Raw genomic sequence first — 12,406 nt, 5'->3', positions numbered from 1 at the left:
GGTGCTGACTGTTGGTTAGTCTTGGGTGTGATGAACCTCTCTACCACATTACTGGGTGCTGACTGTTGGTTAGTCTTGGGTGTGATGAACCTCTACCACATTACTGGGTGCTGACTGTTGGTTAGTATTGGGTGTGATGAACCTCTCTACCACATTACTGGGTGCTGACTGTTGGTTAGTATTGGGTGTGATGATCCTCTCTACCACATTACTGGGTGCTGACTGTTGGTTAGTATTGGGTGTGATGAACATCTACCACATTACTGGGTGCTGACTGTTGGTTAGTCTTGGGTGTGATGAACCTCTACCACATTACTGGGTGCTGACTGTTGGTTAGTATTGGGTGTGATGAACCTCTCTACCACATTACTGGGTGCTGACTGTTGGTTAGTATTGGGTGTGATGATCCTCTCTACCACATTACTGGGTGCTGACTGTTGGTTAGTCTTGGGTGTGATGATCCTCTCTACCACATTACTGGGTGCTGACTGTTGGTTAGTATTGGGTGTGATGAACCTCTCTACCACATTACTGGGTGCTGACTGTTGGTTAGTCTTGGGTGTGATGATCCTCTCTACCACATTACTGGGTGCTGACTGTTGGTTAGTATTGGGTGTGATGAACCTCTCTACCACATTACTGGGTGCTGACTGTTGGTTAGTCTTGGGTGTGATGATCCTCTCTACCACATTACTGGGTGCTGACTGTTGGTTAGTCTTGGGTGTGATGAACCTCTCTACCACATTACTGGGTGCTGACTGTTGGTTAGTATTGGGTGTGATGAACCTCTCTACCACATTACTGGGTGCTGACTGTTGGTTAGTCTTGGGTGTGATGAACCTCTCTACCACATTACTGGGTGCTGACTGTTGGTTAGTATTGGGTGTGATGATCCTCTCTACCACATTACTGGGTGCTGACTGTTGGTTAGTATTGGGTGTGATGATCCTCTCTACCACATTACTGGGTGCTGACTGTTGGTTAGTATTGGGTGTGATGAACCTCTCTACCACATTACTGGGTGCTGACTGTTGGTTAGTATTGGGTGTGATGATCCTCTCTACCACATTACTGGGTGCTGACTGTTGGTTAGTATTGGGTGTGATGAACATCTACCACATTACTGGGTGCTGACTGTTGGTTAGTCTTGGGTGTGATGAACCTCTACCACATTACTGGGTGCTGACTGTTGGTTAGTATTGGGTGTGATGAACCTCTCTACCACATTACTGGGTGCTGACTGTTGGTTAGTATTGGGTGTGATGATCCTCTCTACCACATTACTGGGTGCTGACTGTTGGTTAGTCTTGGGTGTGATGATCCTCTCTACCACATTACTGGGTGCTGACTGTTGGTTAGTATTGGGTGTGATGAACCTCTCTACCACATTACTGGGTGCTGACTGTTGGTTAGTCTTGGGTGTGATGATCCTCTCTACCACATTACTGGGTGCTGACTGTTGGTTAGTATTGGGTGTGATGAACCTCTCTACCACATTACTGGGTGCTGACTGTTGGTTAGTCTTGGGTGTGATGATCCTCTCTACCACATTACTGGGTGCTGACTGTTGGTTAGTCTTGGGTGTGATGAACCTCTCTACCACATTACTGGGTGCTGACTGTTGGTTAGTATTGGGTGTGATGAACCTCTCTACCACATTACTGGGTGCTGACTGTTGGTTAGTCTTGGGTGTGATGAACCTCTCTACCACATTACTGGGTGCTGACTGTTGGTTAGTATTGGGTGTGATGATCCTCTCTACCACATTACTGGGTGCTGACTGTTGGTTAGTATTGGGTGTGATGATCCTCTCTACCACATTACTGGGTGCTGACTGTTGGTTAGTATTGGGTGTGATGAACCTCTCTACCACATTACTGGGTGCTGACTGTTGGTTAGTATTGGGTGTGATGAACCTCTCTACCACATTACTGGGTGCTGACTGTTGGTTATTATTGGGTGTGATGAACCTCTCTACCACATTACTGGGTGCTGACTGTTGGTTAGTATTGGGTGTGATGAACCTCTCTACCACATTACTGGGTGCTGACTGTTGGTTAGTATTGGGTGTGATGAACCTCTCTACCACATTACTGGGTGCTGACTGTTGGTTAGTCTTGGGTGTGATGATCCTCTCTACCACATTACTGGGTGCTGACTGTTGGTTAGTCTTGGGTGTGATGAACCTCTCTACCACATTACTGGGTGCTGACTGTTGGTTAGTCTTGGGTGTGATGAACCTCTACCACATTACTGGGTGCTGACTGTTGGTTAGTCTTGGGTGTGATGAACCTCTCTACCACATTACTGGGTGCTGACTGTTGGTTAGTATTGGGTGTGATGATACTCTCTACCACATTACTGGGTGCTGACTGTTGGTTAGTCTTGGGTGTGATGATCCTCTCTACCACATTACTGGGTGCTGACTGTTGGTTAGTCTTGGGTGTGATGATCCTCTACCACATTACTGGGTGCTGACTGTTGGTTAGTCTTGGGTGTGATGAACCTCTCTACCACATTACTGGGTGCTGACTGTTGGTTAGTATTGGGTGTGATGATCCTCTCTACCACATTACTGGGTGCTGACTGTTGGTTAGTATTGGGTGTGATGATCCTCTCTACCACATTACTGGGTGCTGACTGTTGGTTAGTCTTGGGTGTGATGAACCTCTCTATCACATTACTGGGTGCTGACTGTTGGTTAGTCTTGGGTGTGATGATCCTCTCTACCACATTACTGGGTGCTGACTGTTGGTTAGTATTGGGTGTGATGAACCTCTCTACCACATTACTGGGTGCTGACTGTTGGTTAGTCTTGGGTGTGATGATCCTCTCTACCACATTACTGGGTGCTGACTGTTGGTTAGTCTTGGGTTTGATGAAGCTCTCTACCACATTACTGGGTGCTGACTGTTGGTTAGTCTTGGGTGTGATGAACCTCTACCACATTACTGGGTGCTGACTGTTGGTTAGTCTTGGGTGTGATGAACCTCTCTACCACATTACTGGGTGCTGACTGTTGGTTAGTCTTGGATGTGATGAACCTCTATCACATTACTGGGTGCTGACTGTTGGTTAGTATTGGGTGTGATGAACCTCTCTACCACATTACTGGGTGCTGACTGTTGGTTAGTCTTGGGTGTGATGAACCTCTCTACCACATTACTGGGTGCTGACTGTTGGTTAGTCTTGGGTGTGATGAACATCTACCACATTACTGGGTGCTGACTGTTGGTTAGTCTTGGGTGTGATGAACCTCTACCACATTACTGGGTGCTGACTGTTGGTTAGTATTGGGTGTGATGAACCTCTCTACCACATTACTGGGTGCTGACTGTTGGTTAGTATTGGGTGTGATGAACCTCTCTACCACATTACTGGGTGCTGACTGTTGGTTAGTATTGGGTGTGATGATCCTCTCTACCACATTACTGGGTGCTGACTGTTGGTTAGTCTTGGGTGTGATGATCCTCTCTACCACATTACTGGGTGCTGACTGTTGGTTAGTATTGGGTGTGATGAACCTCTCTACCACATTACTGGGTGCTGACTGTTGGTTAGTCTTGGGTGTGATGATCCTCTCTACCACATTACTGGGTGCTGACTGTTGGTTAGTATTGGGTGTGATGAACCTCTCTACCACATTACTGGGTGCTGACTGTTGGTTAGTCTTGGGTGTGATGATCCTCTCTACCACATTACTGGGTGCTGACTGTTGGTTAGTCTTGGGTGTGATGAACCTCTCTACCACATTACTGGGTGCTGACTGTTGGTTAGTATTGGGTGTGATGAACCTCTCTACCACATTACTGGGTGCTGACTGTTGGTTAGTCTTGGGTGTGATGAACCTCTCTACCACATTACTGGGTGCTGACTGTTGGTTAGTATTGGGTGTGATGATCCTCTCTACCACATTACTGGGTGCTGACTGTTGGTTAGTATTGGGTGTGATGATCCTCTCTACCACATTACTGGGTGCTGACTGTTGGTTAGTATTGGGTGTGATGAACCTCTCTACCACATTACTGGGTGCTGACTGTTGGTTAGTATTGGGTGTGATGAACCTCTCTACCACATTACTGGGTGCTGACTGTTGGTTAGTATTGGGTGTGATGAACCTCTCTACCACATTACTGGGTGCTGACTGTTGGTTAGTATTGGGTGTGATGAACCTCTCTACCACATTACTGGGTGCTGACTGTTGGTTAGTCTTGGGTGTGATGAACCTCTCTACCACATTACTGGGTGCTGACTGTTGGTTAGTCTTGGGTGTGATGAACCTCTACCACATTACTGGGTGCTGACTGTTGGTTAGTCTTGGGTGTGATGAACCTCTCTACCACATTACTGGGTGCTGACTGTTGGTTAGTCTTGGGTGTGATGAACCTCTATCACATTACTGGGTGCTGACTGTTGCTTAGTATTGGGTGTGATGAAGCTCTCTACCACATTACTGGGTGCTGACTGTTGGTTAGTCTTGGGTGTGATGATCCTCTCTACCACATTACTGGGTGCTGACTGTTGGTTAGTCTTGGGTGTGATGAACCTCTCTACCACATTACTGGGTGCTGACTGTTGGTTAGTCTTGGGTGTGATGCACCTCTACCACATTACTGGGTGCTGACTGTTGGTTAGTCTTGGGTGTGATGAACCTCTCTACCACATTACTGGGTGCTGACTGTTGGTTAGTCTTGGGTGTGATGAACCTCTATCACATTACTGGGTGCTGACTGTTGGTTAGTCTTGGGTGTGATGAACCTCTATCACATTACTGGGTGCTGACTGTTGGTTAGTCTTGGGTGTGATGATCCTCTACCACATTACTGGGTGCTGACTGTTGGTTAGTCTTGGGTGTGATGAACCTCTCTATCACATTACTGGGTGCTGACTGTTGGTTAGTCTTGGGTGTGATGATCCTCTACCACATTACTGGGTGCTGACTGTTGGTTAGTCTTGGGTGTGATGATCCTCTACCACATTACTGGGTGCTGACTGTTGGTTAGTCTTGGGTGTGATGATCCTCGCTACCACATTACTGGGTGCTGACTGTTGGTTAGTCTTGGGTGTGATGAACCTCTCTACCACATTACTGGGTGCTGACTGTTGGTTAGTCTTGGGTGTGATGAATCTCTCTACCACATTACTGGGTGCTGACTGTTGGTTAGTCTTGGGTGTGATGAACATCTACCACATTACTGGGTGCTGACTGTTGGTTAGTCTTGGGTGTGATGAACCTCTACCACATTACTGGGTGCTGACTGTTGGTTAGTCTTGGGTGTGATGAACCTCTCTACCACATTACTGGGTGCTGACTGTTGGTTAGTCTTGGGTGTGATGAACCTCTACCACATTACTAGGTGCTGACTGTTGGTTATTCTTGGGTGTGATGAACCTCTACCACATTACTGGGTGCTGACTGTTGGTTATTCTTGGGTGTGATGAACCTCTCCACCACATTACTGGGTGCTGACTGTTGGTTAGTCTTGGGTGTGATGAACCTCTCTACCACATTACTGGGTGCTGACTGTTGGTTAGTCTTGGGTGTGATGAACATCTACCACATTACTGGGTGCTGACTGTTGGTTAGTCTTGGGTGTGATGAACCTCTACCACATTACTGGGTGCTGACTGTTGGTTAGTCTTGGGTGTGATGAACCTCTCTACCACATTACTGGGTGCTGACTGTTGGTTAGTCTTGGGTGTGATGAACCTCTACCACATTACTGGGTGCTGACTGTTGGTTAGTCTTGGGTGTGATGAACCTCTCTACCACATTACTGGGTGCTGACTGTTGGTTAGTCTTGGGTGTGATGAACCTCTACCACAATCCTGGGTGCTGACTGTTGGTTATTCTTGGGTGTGATGAACCTCTACCACATTACTGGGTGCTGACTGTTGGTTATTCTTGGGTGTGATGAACCTCTCTACCACATTACTTGGTGCTGACTGTTGGTTAGTCTTGGGTGTGATGACCCTCTATCACATTACTGGGTGCTGACTGTTGGTTAGTCTTGGGTGTGATGAACCTCTCTATCACATTACTGGGTGCTGACTGTTGGTTAGTCTTGGGTGTGATGAACCTCTACCACATTACTGGGTGCTGACTGTTGGTTAGTCTTGGGTGTGATGAACCTCTCTACCACATTACTGGGTGCTGACTGTTGGTTAGTCTTGGGTGTGATGAACCTCTAGCACATTACTAGGTGCTGACTGTTGGTTATTCTTGGGTGTGATGAACCTCTACCACATTACTGGGTGCTGACTGTTGGTTATTCTTGGGTGTGATGAACCTCTCTACCACATTACTGGGTGCTGACTGTTGGTTAGTCTTGGGTGTGATGAACCTCTCTACCACATTACTGGGTGCTGACTGTTGGTTAGTCTTGGGTGTGATGAACATCTACCACATTACTGGGTGCTGACTGTTGGTTAGTCTTGGGTGTGATGAACCTCTACCACATTACTGGGTGCTGACTGTTGGTTAGTCTTGGGTGTGATGAACCTCTCTACCACATTACTGGGTGCTGACTGTTGGTTAGTCTTGGGTGTGATGAACCTCTACCACATTACTGGGTGCTTACTGTTGGTTAGTCTTGGGTGTGATGAACCTCTCTACCACATTACTGGGTGCTGACTGTTGGTTAGTCAAGGGTGTGATGAACCTCTACCACAATCCTGGGTGCTGACTGTTGGTTATTCTTGGGTGTGATGAACCTCTACCACATTACTGGGTGCTGACTGTTGGTTATTCTTGGGTGTGATGAACCTCTCTACCACATTACTTGGTGCTGACTGTTGGTTAGTCTTGGGTGTGATGACCCTCTATCACATTACTGGGTGCTGACTGTTGGTTAGTCTTGGGTGTGATGAACCTCTCTATCACATTACTGGGTGCTGACTGTTGGTTAGTCTTGGGTGTGATGAACCTCTACCACATTACTGGGTGCTGACTGTTGGTTAGTCTTGGGTGTGATGAACCTCTCTATCACATTACTGGGTGCTGACTGTTGGTTAGTCTTGGGTGTGATGAACCTCTATCACATTACTGGGTGCTGACTGTTGGTTAGTCTTGGGTGTGATGATCCTCTATCACATTACTGGGTGCTGACTGTTGGTTAGTCTTGGGTGTGATGAACCTCTATCACATTACTGGGTGCTGACTGTTGGTTAGTCTTGGGTGTGATGATCCTCTCTATCACATTACTGGGTGCTGACTGTTGGTTAGTCTTGGATGTGAAGAACCTCTACCACATTACTGGGTGCTGACTGTTGGTTAGTCTTGGGTGTGATGAACATCTACCACATTACTGGGTGCTGTCTGTTGGTTAGTCTTGGGTGTGATGATCCTCTACCACATTACTGGGTGCTGACTGTTGGTTAGTCTTGGGTGTGATGAACCTCTCTACCACATTACTGGGTGCTGACTGTTGGTTAGTCTTGGGTGTGATGATCCTCTACCACATTACTGGGTGCTGACTGTTGGTTAGTCTTGGGTGTGATGAACCTCTCTACCACATTACTGGGTGCTGACTGTTGGTTAGTCTTGGGTGTGATGATCCTCTACCACATTACTGGGTGCTGACGTTTGGTTAGTCTTGGGTGTGATGATCCTCTACCACATTACTGGGTGCTGACTGTTGGTTAGTCTTGGGTGTGATGAACCTCTCTACCACATTACTGGGTGTTGACTGTTGGTTAGTCTTGGGTGTGATGAACCTCTACCACATTACTGGGTGCTGACTGTTGGTTAGTCTTGGGTGTGATGAACCTCTCTACCACATTACTGGGTGCTGACTGTTAGTTAGTCTTGGGTGTGATGATCCTCTCTACCACATTACTGGGTGCTGACTGTTGGTTAGTCTTGGGTGTGATGAACCTCTCTACCACATTACTGGGTGCTGACTGTTGGTTAGTCTTGGGTGTGATGAACCTCTATCACATTACTGGGTGCTGACTGTTGGTTAGTCTTGGGTGTGATGATCCTCTCTACCACATTACTGGGTGCTGACTGTTGGTTAGTCTTGGGTGTGATGATCCTCTACCACATTACTGGGTGCTGACTGTTGGTTAGTCTTGGGTGTGATGAACCTCTCTACCACATTACTGGGTGCTGACTGTTGGTTAGTCTTGGGTGTGATGATCCTCTACCACATTACTGGGTGCTGACTGTTGGTTAGTCTTGGGTGTGATGAACCTCTATCACATTACTGGGTGCTGACTGTTGGTTAGTCTTGGGTGTGATGATCCTCTTTCACATTACTGGGTGCTGACTGTTGGTTAGTCTTGGGTGTGATGATCCTCTATCACATTACTGGATGCTGACTGTTGGTTAGTCATGGGTGTGATGAACCTCTACCACATTACTGGGTGCTGACTGTTGGTTAGTCTTGGGTGTGATGAACCTCTCTACCACATTACTGGGTACTGACTGTTGGTTAGTCTTGGGTGTGATGAACCTCTCTACCACATTACTGGGTGCTGACTGTTGGTTAGTCTTGGGTGTGATGATCCTCTCTACCACATTACTGGGTGCTGACTGTTGGTTAGTCTTGGGTGTGATGATCCTCTCTACCACATTACTGGGTGCTGACTGTTGGTTAGTCTTGGGTGTGATGATCCTCTCTATCACATTACTGGGTGCTGACTGTTGGTTAGTCTTGGGTGTGATGATCCTCTACCACATTACTGGGTGCTGACTGTTGGTTAATCTTGGGTGTGATGAACCTCTATCACATTACTTGGTGCTGACTGTTGGTTAGTCTTGGGTGTGATGAACATCTACCACATTACTGGGTGCTGACTGTTGGTTAGTCTTGGGTGTGATGAACCTCTACCATATTACTGGGTGCTGACTGTTGGTTAGTCTTGGGTGTGATGAACCTCTCTACCACATTACTGGGTGCTGACTGTTGGTTAGTCTTGGGTGTGATGAACCTCTCTACCACATTACTGGGTGCTGACTGTTGGTTAGTCTTGGGTGTGATGAACCTCTCTACCACATTACAGTTTGCTGACTGTTGGTTAGTGTTGGGTGTGATGATCCTCTACCACATTACTGGGTGCTGACTGTTGGTTAGTCAAGGGTGTGATGAACCTCTCTACCACACTACTGGGTGCTGACTGTTGGTTAGTCTTGGGTGTGATGAACCTCTATCACATTACTGGGTGCTGACTGTTGGTTAGTCTTGGGTGTGAAGATCCTCTACCACATTACTGGGTGCTGACTGTTGGTTAGTCTTGGGTGTGATGAACCTCTCTACCACATTACTGGGTGCTGACTGTTGGTTAGTATTGGGTGTGATGAACCTCTTCCACATTACTGGGTGCTGACTGTTGGTTAGTCTTGGGTGTGATTTATGATCCTCTCTCCACACGGAGGGAGCGACAGCTTGTTTTTCCTGGGTTGTCATCCTTGTCTATTTCCCCTTATATTGATTGTCACCACTCCTGCATGTGGAGCAGTAGATTTGCACCCAGTCCTAAGCAATCCCAGCTGCTCTAGCTGATGTTGTGCTATATTTTGAACAATAGACCAGTCTTTGATATTTCCTGGCCAAAATGTCCATTATTGGCCTCGTAACTGGAGTGCACTGTTCCAGCCCTTCAGAGTCCAATGTTAGGTTGTCATTATAATATTTTTTGTCAGTCCCTTATCTAGTCCTCGGGGTAGTGGGCCAGACTACTGTCTCGCCAATCAATTATTTGAATCAATTAATTTTGTTCTGTGGTACAATGAAAACCAGTGTGTACTTACAGACCCAGAATTATACAGAGGCCCTGTTTCAGTCCTTACAGTTTAGTCCAATGGATTGATCCTAACTGGCCTCTGTCTCTCCTCAGCTACCTAGACAGTTTAGACCGGATCGGTGCACCTGACTACCAGCCCACAGAGCAGGACATCCTCAGAACCCGAGTCAAGACCACTGGCATTGTAGAAACTCACTTTGTCTTCAAGAACCTGCACTTCAGGTAAGACACTGGCTCAGTGCTCCTCTTACTCCTCAAATATCTCTCTACTCTAACTACTTAATGATTCTTTTTTAATAGATATTCCAGCTGGTTATGCTGCATTTACATTGACCTTTTCATGGAACCATGACTAGACGTCTAGTCTCATAGACTAGACGTAACATAGTAAATGTAAATCCGGGACACTAATGAGTATGATATGTTAAGTTTGGTATGGTTGCACAAGACAGATGGTCACTTTAGGCAAAAACAAAAGTAGGGTGGTTGGGTGGGCGTATAACGTGTATGTCTAGCAACCCAAAAGTTGCAAGCTTGAATCTCATCACGGGAAACATTTGTAAGCTAATTAGCAACTTTTCAACTACTTACTACTTTTTAGCTACTTTGCAACTACTTAGCATGTTAGCTAACCCTTCCCTTAACCCTAACCTTAATTAACCCTTTACCATAACTCCTAAACTTAACCTTAAACCTAACTCCTAACCCCTAGCCTAGCTAATGTTAGCCAGCTTGCAAACATTAGCCACCTAGCTAGAATTCATAACATATCATACGTTTTGCAAATTCATAACATATTGTACATTTTGCAAATTCGGAACAAATAATATGAATTGTAATTCGCAATATATCGTACGAAATGGGTGATGGACATCCCCAAATTAATGCATACCATACGAAACATAACATATCATACTAAATGGAGTGTCTCGGATTTACATACAGAATCATACAAAATGCTCTGAGACCTGGTTGTGTAAAGGGTATTCTTCTGTAGCTACAGTTTGTGTGGTTAAATGGTGATTATGATGTGTTATACATGGATTGTACCCTAGATTAATGTTTTTTTTTATTATTGTACCATGGCAATTAACATTTTCTTTTTTTAAATGAATGAGCACTGGGATCAGCACAGAGTGCTGGGAGAAAAGGAGCTGTGACTGAATCTACATTTAAATTATAAGCTCTAGTTAATTATTCTAGAACTGCCAAACCTGAAGATATACTGTATAAGTCATTAAGTATTACCTGGATATTTTGTGGTATTTAATGCACTGTAAAATCTAGTGCTACCAATTCATTATATTACTCATTCTTTTTAAAGTGGGATGTACATTGAAAAAGCAGGATGTGCAATAAAAATCAACAATTCCCCTTGTTTTTTGACAAGGTAAAAATCTGTTGTTCTACCCCTGAGCAAGGCAGTTAACCCACTGTTCCCCGGGCGCCAAAGACGTGATTGTCTATTAAGGCAGCACCTCGCACCTCTCTGATACAGAGGGGTTGGGTTAAATGCGGAAGATACATTTCAGTTGAATGCAATCAGTTGTACAACTGACTAGGTATCCCCCTTTCCTTTCCATTTAGCTTGGAAAGGAAAGGTCATGTTAATATCATGTTAATATCAGTTGTTTTTCTATCACAAAACAGAGGGCTTGTATTTTTCCTCTGCTCCTCACACAGCGGCCTGCCTGCCTGCCTGCCTGAAGGCCTGCTAGCACAAAGCAGCTCTTTGTTCATCTCCTTCTCTGACTCAGTCAGCTGATTGAGAACAAAAAATACATTATGAAAATAATGTGTTAAAGGTCCAATTCAGCCGTTTGTATCTCAATATTAAATCATTTCTGGGTAACAATTAAGAACCTTACTATGATTGTTTTCAATTTCTCAAGCAATAATTTTGCTTGGATTTCTAGGAGTGGTCTAAACTGAAAACTGAAAACTAGCTGTTATTGGCAGAGAGGTTTGGAGCTCTCTTATTGGTCTATTAACTGCGTGTTGATGTCAACAGGCAGGGCAAAATATCTATCATGCCAAAACAGGCTGAAATTTCAGACCGTCTTTTCAAACAACTCTTACACTAAAATGGCATTATCATAATTTTCACAATTTCACAGTATTATTCCAACCTCAGTGTGGAAATATATAGAAAACACAGGGAAATCACGTGTTTGACTGCACTGGGCCTTTAATATAATATGTATAAAACAGTGGTGTGCATAGAGAGGCTGCAGGTCTGTCAGGCTGTGATGTTCCATTAATTCCTGATCCTAAAACTTGCTCTCTGACAGGCTTTTTGCAAGAGCTAATGTAGTGTTCCGGTACTGAAGAATGTTCTAGTTTAGTGGTACTGGACTGTTGTCCTTTCCCAGACCTGTTCCAGTAACCCCAGCAGTTGTGGGTGTGCCCTGCCCCTGACCTGAAATGCTGTATCTACAGTACAGAGACCTCTACAGCCTTCTGTTTGCTGGCCTGTGGCAGCAAACCTTTTGAAATCCATTGTTCTTCAGATGTAGGGAGGGGTTGGAAGTCTGTGCATGAGCCTAACCTCAATGGGAAAATTACAGTAGCTATGTTACTCAGAAACTATAAGTGGGAGCAATTTCAAAATGAATAGAGATATGCCATACCAATGTGTTTTTGCTATGTAAGACTGACT

At 45.3% G+C, this 12,406-nt stretch overlaps 1 protein-coding gene across 2 annotated transcripts in view; it reads left to right on the top strand.

Annotated features, from left to right (window-relative positions):
• The window catches only part of LOC106560843 (guanine nucleotide-binding protein G(o) subunit alpha), a 144,905-nt gene that overhangs the window by 118,047 nt on the left and 14,452 nt on the right, over window positions 1–12,406 (top strand). For both annotated transcript variants that reach the window (XM_014124202.3, XM_014124203.3), the window contains exon 5: window positions 9,841–9,969. In XM_014124202.3, coding sequence (XP_013979677.1) covers window positions 9,841–9,969 — 129 coding nt within the window. The remainder of the gene's footprint in view (window positions 1–9,840; window positions 9,970–12,406) is intronic.

Source organism: Salmo salar, chromosome 10 (genome assembly GCF_965601325.2).
Source record: "Salmo salar chromosome 10, fSalSal1, whole genome shotgun sequence".
Taxonomy (NCBI): Eukaryota; Metazoa; Chordata; class Actinopteri; order Salmoniformes; family Salmonidae; genus Salmo; species Salmo salar.
The sequence above is the reverse complement of the archived record's forward strand: the minus strand, read 5'-3'. Positions and strand labels throughout refer to the sequence as shown.